The sequence below is a fragment of the Oenanthe melanoleuca genome, chromosome 11 (assembly GCF_029582105.1).
Source record: "Oenanthe melanoleuca isolate GR-GAL-2019-014 chromosome 11, OMel1.0, whole genome shotgun sequence".
Taxonomy (NCBI): domain Eukaryota; kingdom Metazoa; phylum Chordata; class Aves; order Passeriformes; family Muscicapidae; genus Oenanthe; species Oenanthe melanoleuca.
Genome location: NC_079345.1, coordinates 13,285,745 through 13,302,496, shown reverse-complemented (window position 1 = coordinate 13,302,496; position 16,752 = coordinate 13,285,745). Strand labels below are relative to the sequence as shown.

Here is a 16,752-nt window from a genome sequence, read left to right as displayed (position 1 = left end):
AAAATTTGTAAGGAAATTAAAAGAAATCCCATTAACAGGACAAAAACCTTGTGTACTTACAAACACTCAATAGCCAATGATTTTCAAAGTCTACCAAAAGCTGCAAATGAAGGCTTCATGATTCACTGCTTTCATTACTCTTGCCTGGGAGAAGATGGCCAGCTTATCTCAGACAGGACTCTCTTCTACAGTGACTCACTGTGATATCATGGATTCATTTTCAGGCAAACCCTCAAAAACTCATCCCATTAAGCACTTTCTATTATCACTAAAAAGTGAACTTATAGCTATAGTCCTTTTGGATAACAAGGTACAAAGGATGCCCCTGGCCAGGTTAGACAATACAAAAGCAGAATCTCAATAAATAAATAAATAAATATTAATCAATTGATCTATTACTCCTCAAGCCTGAACTTCAGTTATGATATTTAGTTAACATAGCACTTCGGATTTTCTCAAACATAACTTGCACATGTATTTTAACAGTCAGAAGTGACATTTTGGACCTCTGTCCCAGAAAATCTTACCTAAGACCTGGAGTCATGTATCTAACAAAGTTTACTTTAAAAAAAAAAAAAAATATATATATATATATATATATATATATCTTTCAGACAGCAAGAATAAAACCAAACTGATCAGTCAGAAAATGACTCTTTGGGGTTTATAACTTCTCTGTTTCAACAGAATGGTTGTCTTCTCTCTTACCTTATTTACCCACGTCTCAAACTGAATGGTTTTGGAATTTGGTGATGTGGTAAGGAACAAATCTGTGAGGAAAATATAAGAGAAATGAGATATTTAACAGTAGGCTACACACAAGAATATTTGATCACTTAGTAAATAATTTTAAAAATGTTACCCATATTTTAGTCATTATAAATGCTTAATATATCACTAGAATATAATGCAAGAAAGACTAAAAAAAACAGGCCTCAAAACTATTTTCGTATCTTGTACTCTTCTGTATAAATAAATATCAATAAATATAAACTAGTTTTTTATTTGGGATACGTTGAATTAAGCAACAGATATGCTATTGACAGGAGAAGAAAATTAGATGGAGAAATATTTGTCTTCCTAAACACTAAAATTCACTCAAACATCAAAACAGTGTAAAAAAGAGCTTCAAAGGATTTACCTGGCAAGTCCTAAAGAAGTGTTTATATATCCCCTTTTAGACAAGTCCCCAAATAAGGAAAATGGGAAGAAAAAGCTGTTATCAAAAAAAAAGTGGAAGTTGAAGCACTAAAATAAAAAAATTAAGAAATTAAGTCCAATGTTAAGAAATCCAGATTTAAGAAAACTACTCTTTTAGATTTAAACACTTGTTTTCTTTTTCTTTGTTTCCTCCCTCCCTGCAATTTTAACTGTCATTCTTTGAGTTAGAACACAATGGTTACTTTGCAGGAAGAAGAAAAAGAAAAGAAAAGAGAATATTAATGCTTTACCCTGAGGTGTTTTACTGAATAAGCAGGTAGATGGCTGTACAGGGAATTTTAAATGGCACAATAAGGGATATTATCTTCCAGGGAAAAAAACCCAGCAGCAAACAACAACCACAAAACTAGAAAACTCCCTACACCTAACAAGCAAAACCCAAACAACCTCCCCCCATTAAAACCAACAAAGATTCTCCTTACAGATTTCACTCCCCCCACAGCTTAAAAGCTCTACCATGTAATTTTATTCCTTTGAATATCTGAAATGGCCATTTCCTTTACAGAATACACATGAAAAGTGTGATAGTGTGTGCTTCATGGGAATGAATTACAGTGACACTTAAGGACTTCTTCAAGGTGAGACAAAAGTAACGAAAATAATCTGAAGGCAACATAAGGGTAAGTTAGAGAACTTATATAAATTTTCAAATATTAACATTGTATCTAGAGGAAGCTTATGCAATACTGTTGATTACTATCAGATATAAACCAGAAAAATATTTAAAAATCCAATACTTTCAGAGGGGGAGAAAGAGAAACATGAAATAACAGATGATTTAACTAATTTTCCTAAAGGCCAAAACGCCACTATATCTTAAAAAAAAGTTTTTGAGGTTTAATTATTTCAAGTAGAGTCCTTGCTGTACTTGGTACTGAAATTTGCCACGAGCTCTGGGCTCTACTGCACACAGGTTATGCTGCAACAGGTTCTGAAGTGTTCTACTGAAACACCCAGAAAAGGAGAGCATTTGCTCCCAGCTGGGGCAGGCTGGGTGACCCTCACAGCCGTTCTGTCTGCACTGTAACCTCTTCCCAGCACCTGTCTGACTCCATCTCACTGCAGAGCTGACCTCCCACCTTCACTGCTGAGTCAATCCTCCCTGCAAGGGGAGCAGCAACTCAGCTGCATTCCCTCTGGTAATGTTTACACATATTTTGGGACTCTGTCCCAGACTGGAACAGCTGCCAACACCAGACATAACTCACCTAATGTCACCATGCTAGAACTTGCCCCAGCGCCCTCAGCCTTTCCTCAGCAGGGAGATGTTCCAGTCCCTCCATCATCTTTGTCACCCTTGGCTGGCCCTGCTTCAGGAGCTCCATGTCTCTGGTACTGAGGAGTCCAGAGCTGGGCACAGCACCCCAGGTGATCCTCAGCAGGGCTGAGCAGAGGGGCAGGGTCACCTTCCTGACCTGCTCCAGTAGTCCTCCTAAAGCCCCCCAGGATCCCATGGGCCTTAGGGTCACAAGGACACAGTGCTGGCTCATGACAGCCTGCTGTCCACCAGGATCCCCAGGCCCTTGTCAGAGCTGCTACAGGTCACCCCCAGCCTGTGCTGGTGTGGGGCTGATCCTGCCCAGGTGCAGGACCCTGCACTGACTTTCTCTCCAGCAGTTTAAAGACAATTACATTCAGTGACATTCCTGTTTTGCACTGAACTCCCTCCCCCAAACCAGCTTCTCTCTAAAGTCAGTAAATTACTTTTGCTCTCTGTTCCTCTCCGTGTACTCCTCTGTCTCCTTTTTCCTAACTGCAGGCACATAACATTATATAGAACGAATGAACCAACACAGCAGAGCAGTTCCGAGGCTGCTGTAATGTCACACTGTACTGGCAAAGTGCAAAGGCAGGCTAAGAGAGCAGATAATCTAAAAATAGTCTAGAGGAGCTGGTGCCACTCTGCTCCTGCATTAAAGAAACAAGCTGTGATTTCCCACAGGACAACTTAGTATAGGTACAGCAACACCACCTCTGGTTCTGGAGCCCACAGGAACCAATTCCACTGGTATCTTACTGCTAATTGTCCTCCTCCTTTTTATCCTTAAGCCTTCTTAGAAGCTACATGTTTGAAATGCTCATGCATGATTCTGGGATTAAGCTCTCTTGCAATGAAATCAAATCAAATTGTTAATACCTACAAGTAATTTTCCATTTTGATCAAGAATGCCAGAGATTTCAAACCAAGCAAAACAAAACCATTTCTTCACAACAGCAGTATAAAAAGATGATGTGATTTAGACACAAGAAATAACTATTCACAAATTTGTACAGTTCAGAATTACAAGTGTTTCCTCCCAAGATTGTGAAAGAAATGTGTAAGAAAAACCAATTCCTGTCTGGAACAGCACTCTAGACCAGTTAATTCCCAAATGTTACTTTCAACATACCTTACTTTATGATTCTTTCTGGTTTGATTACATAAATTTTTGACTCCAAGAACATCTCAGAGAAGAAACAAGAAAGAATCTGCACTTTATAAATACCTAACAGCCAAAGAAAAGAAACCTGCCAAGCATTTCCTTTCCAAAGGAATGGTGTCCATGACATCTCCCACCTCACTGTTACTGCTTTCCTTGCCTCCTATTACTAAATTATTAAATATGTAAGAGCTGCAGGAGAACAGATGAAGCCAACAAATGCATTAATATCTGTATGATCAGTACAGGAATGTCTTGGGTTGCAATATAGGATGTGACCAAAAGTATGTATACAACAATGAAGACATATACAGTTCTTTTCTACACTTTCTGTATTATAAAACACTAATCATGTTGAAAACATTTCTGTTTTGCTTCTGGCTATATCAAGAAAACTCAGCCCCTTTTTCCTATAAGGAATGCCTATTATATTACATATGCTCAGAAAAAGTCACTTGTCTGTAGATTTGCTGCACACTGCCTTTGGGGGGCAGTTCAGGTTGCAATTTCAGCTGTAAGAAACAGAATCTATTCCAGAAAGATCTCTAAGTTTAAAAAGTACACACAAAGTATTGAGGGCTGTTCAAATTCTTATGACCCTAACAACAGCACAGTGAGAGATTATTTCCAACCTGATGTTATTTTATCAACAAATCTGGAGCTCAGCAAGCAATTATTTACAGAATACAAAGGTGATGGTTTTATCAGACAACAGGTACATAAATGGATGCTAAAAACAACAGGCAAGGGGGTACCTTTAAGAGCCCTAGGGCAGTCGTAGATTCTGTAGATATACAAATGGAAGTATGAAACAGAAGAGGAAAAAATCCCCTTTTCTGCTGCTGCTGCCAGGGAAAGAATATTGAGCTAGTTGGATGGACCACCAGACTAAGCCTGCAGGGCATTTCTTGCATTCTTAGATTGTGACATGATGCAGCAAAGATAAGGAAAATACTCAATAGCTGGGATAGGGGAAGATCTTGATGTCAGATTCAGGCGGATTTCCCGTGATGTAGCACCTATGGCCTAAGTGAATGGACAGAAGTGAAAAACCAATACTGCCTTTCTCTTAAACAACTGCAAAGTAAAGTGTGTTCCCATTTAAATACACTTTCCAATTTTGGATTTAATAGCCAGCGATTAATATAAATACAACATAAGTAATCGGAATATTCATCAACAAAATTCAACAGCCTGGGAATATGATACAGAAGCATGGAGGTTACCCAGCATTTTAGATCTACAATACTGAAAATCAACAAAAATATATACCAGACACTTAATGCAGAAGGTATCTGATAATGCTGTAACAAAAAAACAACTGTGTATTAGCATTTTACTCATAACTTACCTTAAAATGTGAGTTGGTGAGTGAATTTAGACATAATTTAATTTAACTGGCTTAGTAATAAGATCCTGCTCTCCAAGCTCTGTGACATCTGATCAGCAGTTAATATGTATATAAATACTGAACTCAACATTCATTCTTACAAAAAAAGGAAAGAGATTATTAGAAAGTATGTTTCTGCCTGTAAAAGGGAAGCTATTCAAGTACTGTGCTCCTAGCTCCCATAACCTAAAACACATTACAAAGGAACCACAGTACTTCCATCCATCTTCATTTGATAGATCAGGGAATTTTGACACTGTATCAACATAAGGCCCACTGAAGACTGAAAAATCTCCCCCAAAAGCAACATAAAACTTGACTAGCTAGACTGCATTGAGTTTATTTAGTGCATTTAGTACTACTCTGTATCAATGTCCAAGTCACTCCAGACACAGCCACAAACATTAAAACTGTCATTTGAACGTAGCACATCCTATCTTGAGGTAGCTACATTTCTGGCAATGTATCTAAAGCAGCTTTACCTAACCATCTTGGGCAGCAAGAGCATGGCATTTGTGCCACAGGGCTTGGCAACCAGAGACCTGCACTGAAGAAAAGCAGCTACTGAGAACCCAGTGCCTGGAGAAGGGCAACCAAACTGACCCAAGGGCAGGAGCACCTCTCCTGTAGAGCTGGGCTGGGAGCTGGAGCTGTTCAGTCTGGAAGGGAAACCTTAGAGCCCCTTCCAGGACATAAAGAGACCTGGGGAGGGGCTTTGGACAAGGACATGCAGAGACAGGATAAGCAGGAATGGTCTTATACTGAAAGACAGCAGGTTTAGAAGTAACAAAGGAATTCTTCCCTGCCAGGATGGTGAGGCCCTGCACAGGTTTCCCAGAGAAGCTGTGGCTGCCCCATCCCTGAAAGGTGGGAAGGTGGCCCTGCCCATGGCAGGGTGTTGTAACTGGAAGAGATTTAAGATACTTTCTAACCCAAGCCATTCTGTGGTAATCGCAACAGCTTATCAATCATGACAAAGGAAATTCATTAAAAAACCAGATTAAAATGCAGGACAGCATTTGAATACCTTAAACATGAAAGCATTTCTACTTTTCCTGCACATCTTTTTACTGCAGAAATAAACATATAGGCAGTTGCCAGCCACCCACCCCTACACCCAACAGCAGGTCCGGCCCTGATCCATATCCCAGTTTTTCCTCACACAGCCAGTCTAGACTCCACACAACCCAGTCTTATGCAGCTATGCTTCCCTTATTCCATTAGGTAGTCCTCCTCTAAGAACTTCAAGTTCATCTGAAATGCACATCCTCTTTTTGCAGAAATTCATCCAAGGTTTGTTCCTTACCATCTCCAACTAAATTTCCTGCCTTCAATCTGGATTTCTTCCCCACCGCCCTTCTCCGCTTTTCTGTGCACACATTTCTGCCTTTGGCCCCCTGCTCTCAGTAGAGCACCCAAACACTGGCCATAGTCCAGAGGCACAATGGAAGAGAAGGATTCCATAATCCCTGGCCATGGCTGGTTGAGAAAGGCAGCAAGAACTAGTGAGGAAAACAGCAACAGTGCCCCAGTTGGTATTTCTGAAACTTGTTTCAAACTGGCTAGTTTCAATGAATCTTTTAATCAACAGTAAATCAAACAGATAGTATTACAGTCTCACCCTACTTCTGATTTTACTTACTAGAACTAGAAATTCCAATAAAACCTAACTAAACAGAACCTGCTCCAAGTTCACTTCTGATCACCCTTGTTATTTTCTGTCACTTTTGAGTGTTATAAAAATGGTACTATTTTTAGATGGAGCATTCATTTCACTAATGACTGATTTGACCTTTCTGTTTAATGTCAGAGGGCTTTATTTCAGAATAAAACCCCTCAGCATCTGACTGTCTTGAGAAGCCACCAGGGTATGAGCAACATTAAGTTAGCGCTTGATTTCACATTTACTTCAGAAGTTTAAAAGTAGAAGGAGAAAGTGCCTTTATTATAAACACTATCACCCTGAACAAGGCAGTACCCAACTAGAACATTTATGTGTACCCTGCAAACACACCTAAAAATGTTTTCACCAATGTGGAAGAACAGGGCTGTCTCTGCATATTGTCTAACCAGGAGTTACTTTTGGAGATAAATGTGCCTGCTTTATCTACATGTAAATAATGTGCTGAATTAAAAATCTCTGCTTCACAGTGTGTTGACAGAATGGTAATGTAATAACTGTATTAAAATCATTAAATGCCATAAAACCCAAGGCAAAATAAAATATAACTTTCCTCTATTTACATTACAGATTGAACACTGGTAGGAAAAAAAGCATTTAAAACCAAACATCAGTTACAATTTTTTCAGTTACAACTACTCAATTTAAGTTGTACGATATTTCTAGTATGCACAAAACTAATTTTATAGAAGGAAGTTAGATATAGTCAGCTTTATTTCTTTACTACATGAAAATAGAAAACAAAATCTTACAAGTTTCATGATCTTGTTCATAAGGTTTTCATTCAGGTAGAGAAACCTTCTACGTGTGTTATTCAGATTTGTCAAGTTTGCATTAATACTGCCCTAGAGCAAATGGAGTACCTCTACATGAATTTTTGGTGCTAATTAAACAATACAGTAACTTTCTACTCTGAAAAACTTCAGCGAAACAAAAGGACTTCATTTGGTCCAAACAAGCTAATTTGGGCTGGTAAATTTTTAAAGAGATGTGCTTATAATAAGAGATTGTGAAGTTATTCTGTTCAAACTACTCTTTCAAAATGTATTAAGTATTTACTGGAACTATTTAGTTAATCAGGTGATAAACAATGATAAACAACATAACTAAGGACTACAATCTCTTTTCATTATTAAAAATTACTATAGAAGGAATTAATAGATATTAATTTAAAAGCTTGGCTTAACTGGAGAACTTTAAATTATATTTATGCTTTAGATTTATGCTGCTGAATACACAGAGCAGGTGGGACTATCCTTTTGGTTGTTAGCACTTCAAACATGAGGTTCCAGACAGAAAATGCTTTTTATTTTCAGAATATGGGCAACAACATTGTTTCAAGGAACAGAAAACAATGACCCTCAAGAGTGCTTTCAGAACACATTTTCACATTCATGTTTTCTCAACAAAATGCTATTTGGGGTAGAACCAATTTACTTCTTACCTGTATTAAGTTATTGATTCCCATAAAAATATAATATAACTCCCTAGTGTATATAAGTATCCAGTATATAATTAAAAATTGCAAAAGGAATAGCTTTTGAGACTCTTCATAGTGGCAATTTTATAATTAAAACTGCTAAGCAGATAGCAGAGATTATGGGCTTTTTCAGAAAGATTAGGAAAAAGAAGTTAAACCTAAAGCTCTCTTTTCTCTAATGATCTTTACCCATTCTTTGGTTGTCTCTGTAAGGAAAGCTGTGAGTAAGAGAATCCATTGGCAAAAGCAGCCCAGTCCCAGCAACAAGAGGAGATGCAGCTAATTCCAGGTCTTTTTTGATTTTATGAGCTGGAACTTCCTGTGGTATTGAACACTGGGAAGGAGCAAGTGGAGGAATGGGAGTCACAGGAGATCATATCACCCAGAGCATTTTTAATTAGAGATAAACAAACATGCAAAGAGTAGAAGTAATGAAAAAGAAACAAAACTTTACAGACTAAAATCCTCTGAAATATATCCTATCTTACACAATGCATTTTTTGCCTCCATTATTTGCTGTAAACTCAGAGGTAAGCTCTGCTATCAGAACTAAAACAGTTAAGAAATTTAAAAAGTTGCACCTGCTCAAGGAATGACATAGTGACATGGCTTTACTGAATATTTGCTCTGGGAGAAATGTAAGGGAGGGGGCAGAACCAGAGAGAACAACTTGACTTCAAATATATACACATAACCCCCATGCCTCATCCAAGTTTTAAAATGCCAGCAGATTCTTTGTTTGCCAGTTATTTTAACAGTGAATAAATGCAGATCTACTGCAGAAAATCAGCTCTGCTGATAATATGAGCTGCAGAGAGACTACCAGCTTCCATGAAGAGGAAGCTCACTGAAAACATGACCAGAGAATCTGACATGGAGCATTATACTATTTTCAAAATCCAGGTTAAAATGACTACAACTGAAATAATACCCATGATATTAGCGACTGGTTTTCAAAAAGACAACTATCTACATTTATACATTTAAACTAAGTGGGAATCAAAAAGAAAACACATTGTGAACGTTCTGGTACATTAGGTTTCTAAATTCCCAAAGCAAAACAACATAAGAAAATTAACCACCAGAAATCAGTAAAAAGACTAGCAATTAGCTTACAGCAAGCTGTTTCTGACTAATGATTTTTCCACTTTAGTTTTCCCAAACCCAAATTTACGATTTTTCCATCATTTTATATAAACAGCTCCAGAAATATCTCCAATTATACATAACACGTGCCAGTGTTCCACATGAGATCAGCTATAAAAGCAGCACTTCCAAACTGTGGAATCACATAACCAAGTGACACACAGAGTATTTAATACATCAGCTATTTTTCATAGCATTCCCGGATACATTGACAGATGTACAGTATGAAGTTACAGTGGGATTCACAGTCCAAGGCAGTTTGTACCATGCATTTGAACACTTTTGAAGTGTTTGCTGGGCCTGACTTCTTGGTAGAAGATTTATATCTCTGAATGCAAACAAATGTATGGTTTAATGATCCTGGTTTCCCCCCTGCCAACTTTAGAAAGCCAGCATTAGTCCTAAGTGAACATCAGACATATTTAGGACATTTAAAATGACACAGCAAAATCATCACTATCCTAAAAATTCAAATGCAACATTTTTAAGACACACCTCTCACTTGAGGATCCTGCTTTGGAAATGTTCACCTGGACTGTTTGCTTTATAAAATACACCTAATTTAATATGTTCAGACAAGACTATTGTTATTAGCTTCAAGATTATTTTCCTAAGCCAGCTGTGAAAAAGAACTAATGACAAGTGAGCATATCCAGCATCCCTGTTCCAACAAGGGCCACCACATTCGCTCCTCATCTTGCAGGCTCAGTGCATGTACCAACAGTGGCAGTGATGGGACCAGTCCATTTCCAGACATCCCAACTCAGCCATTCTGTGAAGCAGATACTCCTCCCTGGAGCAACACATGCTTAATGTGCATGCAAAACACACTTCAAAGTTTGGTATTTAGTTTATCTATTAAGCCCAGATCCTTTGGTAAAGGTTTTATACTGCAAATTTTTGCACAGTTTTTATGGAATTCCTCATCTAACTCAGAATTTCCTTGCTGAATTAATAATTATAGGGAGCTGAGACTTCTGCATGAGGATGCTTTCTTTAAAAACAGCAGCAGCATTATGCTCCGAAAGAGCCCAGTTTATCTCTCACCAAGAAAGATTAGTATTATCTTTGTTGTGGTTAGGGGATTTTTGGATTATAAAATCCTTACACTGTTAGCCTTTCATGAAGCACTGTTAGGGATTAAACACATCTTTATGAGCAAGTTCTCATATAATGAAATCATAATAATTCAACTTCATTTCACCCAGAGCATGAGAAGTGTGGCAATTAAAAGCTCCGTTCTGAGTGTTTAATATCAGCAGGTTGAAAACGGGTTAGGCAATAAACTAGCAAAAAGCTTCTCAGCCCAGAGAGGATTTCTTTTTATGTCAAGCACACTTTAAATCTCCTAAGCTGTTTATAATGATAGAGTTGCCAAAAATAGCCCAGCTAAAAATCATCAAATTGGTTGCATCTGTTACAGAATACAAAGAGCCCCACAATATTGCAAAATATTAGAAAAACATTTAAAAATACCTGCAAAAAACCATAAAGAACAAGTAAAATGGCATGTCCCAGTGATCTATTTGTAAACATAAATCATAGCATCCATCTGAGGTACAATTATATCCTTATAATCATTAACAGTAGCATTGCCTGTGAGTAAACAGCCTGAATATTTCAATCCAAAAGTCCCAGAACAACATCAAATCCCATGATTATTAAGTGTTTTGGGCCACATGATTTCAGCAGGCAGATTATTCCCCTGCATCTTGTCAATGCCTCCCTTTTAATTAATACTATTCCAATGTACACCAGGCCCTGTTAATGAGGCTTTGTTCCCACTGAAGAATGGCTGTGTGGGTGAATACTGAGTCACAGGAGTGCTCTCCTCCTCACTAGCTCCTGTGAGCCAAGCAGTGCCAGGCTCCATGGAGAAGCACCCCGGTAACCCAGCACTGGCCCTGCCCTGCCTACCCCAGTGCATTTCCCACCACAGTCCCACCAGTACTGCACACACTTACAGCTTTTGCTGTTTTGTCCTTTTCCCCCCTGATTTCTATCACCTGACTACTTTGATGACTACCTATGAGTCACTTGGCCAGCTCTGTACAGACACACAAATTAGGGCAGACATGGTGAGAACATTGCACAGGTATTTTTCGGAAGAGGCACAGCTAGATTCAAGGTACAATTTCATGCTTGGTTAAAGGCAGCCAACAACTGCTGCTACTAAAAGAAGAGTCAACCTTTCCCCTGTGCTTAGTTGGCTCTGACAACCCAGCATGGTGGGTTGGATCAACTTAATAACTCCAGTGACAATGAACTGTGCTCCTCAGCAGCCCCAGCTCCAAGCAGAACTGATGTCAGGGAACTGCCATAAATGTGCAGGCAGGACCAGACAACTGGTGACTTTTCATCTTGGCAGGAAGCACTCTTGGAAAAACACATCAGTCATGAAATATCAGATATACTGATACTATTTTTTAGCAACATATGTCTTATTCCCAGTTAGTCCCATCTTCATAGGTACAGTAAAAAAAGAAATTATCATTCCCACCTTAGAAGTAAAACATTACTTAAAAAATAATAATTCTGTAATATTTTCTCCAGTTTTGTTGTTAGAATGAATTATATTCCTTACAATTTTCCCCAGGTTCCTGTAACACACTTCCCACAGCACTAAACATAACACCCTAACGTAGTACCTCAGCCTCAGGTGTCACAGCCTTGATGCTACAAGCAAGTAAAAGTCAGGATCTTTATGGGAAGAGCTTCACAGGAGCTGCTATTCACATCTTGAGATATAAAAATAGATGTGAATCCATAAAAGCTCCCAGCACTACCCACACAAAGCTCCTGACTCTCATCTCTATTTAATAGAGGAGCTTCCACATAGCAGCAGCACTAACTAGAACTCTTGGAACATTCTTTAGTCGGGCAGCCATCAAAAACCTTAAAAATTGATCAGTCTGTGACTGATCAATGTAAAAATCTTAAGACTTCTTACCTTTACTCACCTCTGAGTTTAGATTTCAGAGTACTCAAAGTACTACCTGGAATGCTCACTTATGCCACTAAAACAGAATTCCAAAAAGCTTCTAGAGCTAAGTGTGTTAAATCTAGCTATGATGTGACACGGATTATGGTAAGCAACCATATACTTAATTTTCCAGTTGGAATTTACACTTGACAGCTTCACATAGCTACATGCCAGAACTGAATATTAAGGTTTAACTGCATGCTAAAGCAATTAACTTAATCCCCAACATTTATAAGCATCTTAATTAAATTTATGGACTCGTTCCTCTCATTCCTGTGCAACTAAACAGGAAAAAGACAAGCTCTCTTTCCAAAATTACCATATATGAATTGACATACATTGCACATCTAGCAGAAGATAAAACACTTAAGAATTAATTTAGTGTGTGAAGAAATTAAGTTTATCACAATATTTAAATGTGCTTGGAAATATGAGCCAGGTATGTAAGGGATAAACAGATTCATGGTGGTAACTGAATTGCATTGACAAAATACCCCAATAAAATAAAGGAAGAACACAGTTCTATCAGTGACAGAACTAACTACAACAAAATAGAATGAAGTCATAATGAAATCCTGAGAAAAAATTGTGCTCAATTTAACTACCTATTTCCAGACTCAAGATGAAAAATTGCAGCCCTGATGCAGTTGCCATGAATACTAGAGTACAGCATTGTGAAGAGGAGGACACACTTTAAAGGTGAACACAACATCATTCAGAACAAACAGTAGTTATGATTATCATCAAGAAGTAGAAAATGCTATAAGAATATTTATTTTAGAAGTTGTTTTTTAAAATCCAGAATTTTCAGATTGTAGATATTAAAATTCAGGAATTAGAAAACACAAATTACAAGTAGCAAAATCATATAATTACTGAAGGAAGTTGCAACACATTGATACTTAGTGATAATTATTTTTAGGATGGTATTTAACATTTCTATGACTTACCAGCAGTGAAGTCATTATTTAAATCAATAAAGGCATGAGAGTGTGGTATATACATTTTACTTTGAGTTTCCAGTGCAGGATGCCATGACAAGTTCCTACAGACAGGAATAAAAATACATTTCATCAATGTGTAGGGACTGTTACTCATGATAATATAGCTTTAAAAAAAAACTTGAAATAAAATGGGACAGAAAACATGTTCTCCTAATGCTAATTAACTCAAGTAATTCCTTGAAAGGTTCTGCAATGGATGATTCATAGCACAGGGGCTTTGGTTCCATTTTATTAATTTTCTAAAGCAACTTTTTTTTTGTACAGAACAGTGTCACTACCCACAAAGTTAGAGTTAGTGCCAAGGCTCCAGCTGTACTGCAAATCCTGAGACATGATCCCTGACTTTCTCAGTTTCCACAAGTAGCTTTACTTCTGCAAGTACTTCTGGAATCTACTTTCTGATTAATAAATATAAGCAGAAGTGAGCACATGCTGTTAGAGCAGCTCATGCCTGCTGCATGGAAATACACTTTATTTCAGCTCACTTAAAAATCAGCACATGAATTCAACAGTTCTTAAATCATCAACCTGAAAGCAGCTTTTGTTCAGCACAAGTTCCATAACACAGATTATAATACTAAATACCAGAAGTGTACTAAAGAAACAAGACTATAACTTCTTGGAACTAATTGTTCCAAGAAACAATTTCCCTATTTCAGATGTATATTATCAGTGGTTCTGTTTCCTCAGCTCTCATGGGATGTCTCCTTGCCATATAAAATAACACTTTAAAGATCAGATGAAGAGTATTTGCCAATGACAGAAAGAGGAATCAGATTTGCACAGAAGAGCTAAACATAAATGTTACACTTCCATGGGAAGTGGATGCTCAGTGCCCAGGTTCCAAAGCCGTGCTGACCTCGAGCCCTCAGCTTACCCGCCTAGCAGGATCTGCGGCTTACTCGAGTCACTCGTCACACCAAACACATCAGGAATCAAGTCTCCATTAAAGCTGAAAATGGAACACAATGTCAGTACCACCCCACTCACTACAGGAGTTCAAACCACCTGTTCTTAAACTAATCTGTACTTGCACATTTTCCCACCGAGCCATGAAGAACTCTCAGCTGTGAGTTGGCTCTGACTTGTGGCTCTTGTTTGAGCTGCTGGTAGCAGTAAAGGTCTATCAGTGTTTCACATCCAGCCTGTGCTTTGGCTTTCCAGATCTACTTCCCCTCTGCTTTTGTTCAGCATTTCACACACAGGCAAGCACATTGTGAAAGGGATATTTGCTCATTTTGGTAAGCCAGTAAGGTTTTTGCTTTACAAAACTCACTGAGAAATGAATGGCTTTTTTTCTGAATACTCAGAGTACTGAAATGAAAGAAATTAAAAGAACACGTAGTTACTACTGCCAGTATAATATAATATACAAGAACTGTAAAGATAACTATTTTGGTTCATCATCTTTTGTTAGATCAGTTGACATTACACAAACCACCCTGCTCTTAAAAGATAGAGCATGTGTTTCAAATTCTAGCATTAAAATATATTTAAGTTGCTCTTAGTCACCACTATAAATGTGGTTTTCTAAAAAAGTAGGTCATACTTACTCCATTACTAAAGGCTCATCGTGAAAAGTCTTATTTAACACAGTTTTATGGTTAAGATCTGAAAACAGAAAAAATTAACTTGATTTAGTTACCAATATATTCTGATATTTGCATTTTCAACTAAGACATAATTTTTCTATTCATTTAAAACCATCAGTTTTATGATTAAACAAAACTACTAATTAATATAAATAACTAAATAAATAGCTTCCTGAAATTTTGCAGGAAATTCAGTTAAAGTACTGAAGGCTTTTTCCCACTCCACAAAACTCCTCAACAAATTATTCCAAGTAGATCTTAGTGAAATCTATTTCTGTGTATGACTACAATGACACAGATGCAGGAAAACTGAAACAGTTGGGATGAAGACAGGCTAAAAGTTTAACACTATGTTAGACTTCTGTTTAGTATTTTGTCACTGTAAAAAACATTCTTAATTATATACAGTGAGTCTTTGAAATAAGCAATAAAAGTAGAGTTTCTAAATGGGAAGTGAGGACTAAGTTCCCATCAGGTTTACCACCTTAGACTTTACATTTGCTTGTAATCCAAACTCCTTGTCAGATTATTCCCATTTCCCTCCTCTCTCCACAATGTTTGTCTTTACAATTTCCACATTTCATACAACAGTTCTCTCCCATTGACTTGTCTGCCACACTTTTATTACCCAAGGAGACACCTCATACCTTGCCAGTAGCCTCAGCACATACCTACCACTGCCTGAATTTTTAACCTAACTCCTCCTCCAGGCCCCATATGCTCATTTATGTTAGCCCAGCACTCAGGGTTTTCTTTCCAAAACAAAACAGAGTAACTTAATGCAAGCCCTCATATTCTTCCCAACACTAGAGATACCTGCTATTCTCCTAATATTTGATTCATTGGACTTTTCCAGGTTGCTTGTTTCAGCTCTGATTAAAGCCAGAAGCAATGGTGTCTGAGGCAAACTTGCTTCACTTGTAACTATGCCATAAGACAGTTGTTTGCAATAGTGATTATTTTTCAGTAGTTTTTGTGGATTAAAGAGTATTTTCTTTTGCTTATCTGTCCTTGCTCAAACCCTAATTCTTCCCCAAACTCCTTTCTAGCTAAGTGAAAACACCCTAAGAGTTCACACAATCCATGACTCCACACAAAGATAGAATCAGCTACAACTCAAACACTAAGAGACTTCTGAAAATTTAATTCTAAAGGAATTGAAAACTTTCATCAATAGAGACTCTAGAAACCTTTCTTCTAATACTCACTTTAGTGTGACACTGTCTTTAAAGAGTTTTGTTTAACATAAATATTATATTACTGTTGGTAGGTTTAGGTGTGCCATCTTGAAAGTTGATGCACTAAAGTTCCCGCCAGGTTTCCTGTGCATTTTAAACTGAAGATAAATCTTTTGAGATAGTCTTTGTGAAGCTGACATGCATGATGGGGAAGCCATGAGAAGCAGTTCTTCAGTTAATAGGTACTGCCAAATTAGAATAATGTTTGGTTATGTCTGTTGCATAATATACTGCCAGCATTGCTCTCTTTCATTAATTATTGAACACAGTTTAACAGCAGGATAATATATGGGTGTGAAGCTGAATAGCTGCTAATCCCTATCTTAGCTGTAAAAACAATCATTACACTATAAAAATGAGTTGTAACTTCTTGACATTACTTTGAATTAAGAAGTCTAACAATCTTATTAAGAACCAGTCTCAGCAACTCACCTAATGTTTGGTTGTGTCCCCAGAAAATAAACACTGAAAGTTCATCTTTGCCATGACTTGGGGCCTGAGTAGTGAGGAGGACATCCATTTGGGAATCTCCATCATAATCTCCAGGAACTACACTGGTTATGGTGACACCAAGAGATCTGGAATTTAAGACAAAAG

General features: G+C 37.6%; 1 protein-coding gene across 1 annotated transcript in view; it reads right to left on the bottom strand.

Moving 5' to 3' along the window:
• Window positions 1-16,752, bottom strand: part of ITFG1 (integrin alpha FG-GAP repeat containing 1) — a 69,964-nt gene that overhangs the window by 48,236 nt on the left and 4,976 nt on the right. The window contains exons 3-7 of the mRNA XM_056500540.1: window positions 16,588-16,733; window positions 14,879-14,936; window positions 14,203-14,277; window positions 13,272-13,366; window positions 709-770 (exon numbers count right to left, since the gene is read on the bottom strand). Coding sequence (XP_056356515.1) covers window positions 709-770; window positions 13,272-13,366; window positions 14,203-14,277; window positions 14,879-14,936; window positions 16,588-16,733 — 436 coding nt within the window. The remainder of the gene's footprint in view (window positions 1-708; window positions 771-13,271; window positions 13,367-14,202; window positions 14,278-14,878; window positions 14,937-16,587; window positions 16,734-16,752) is intronic.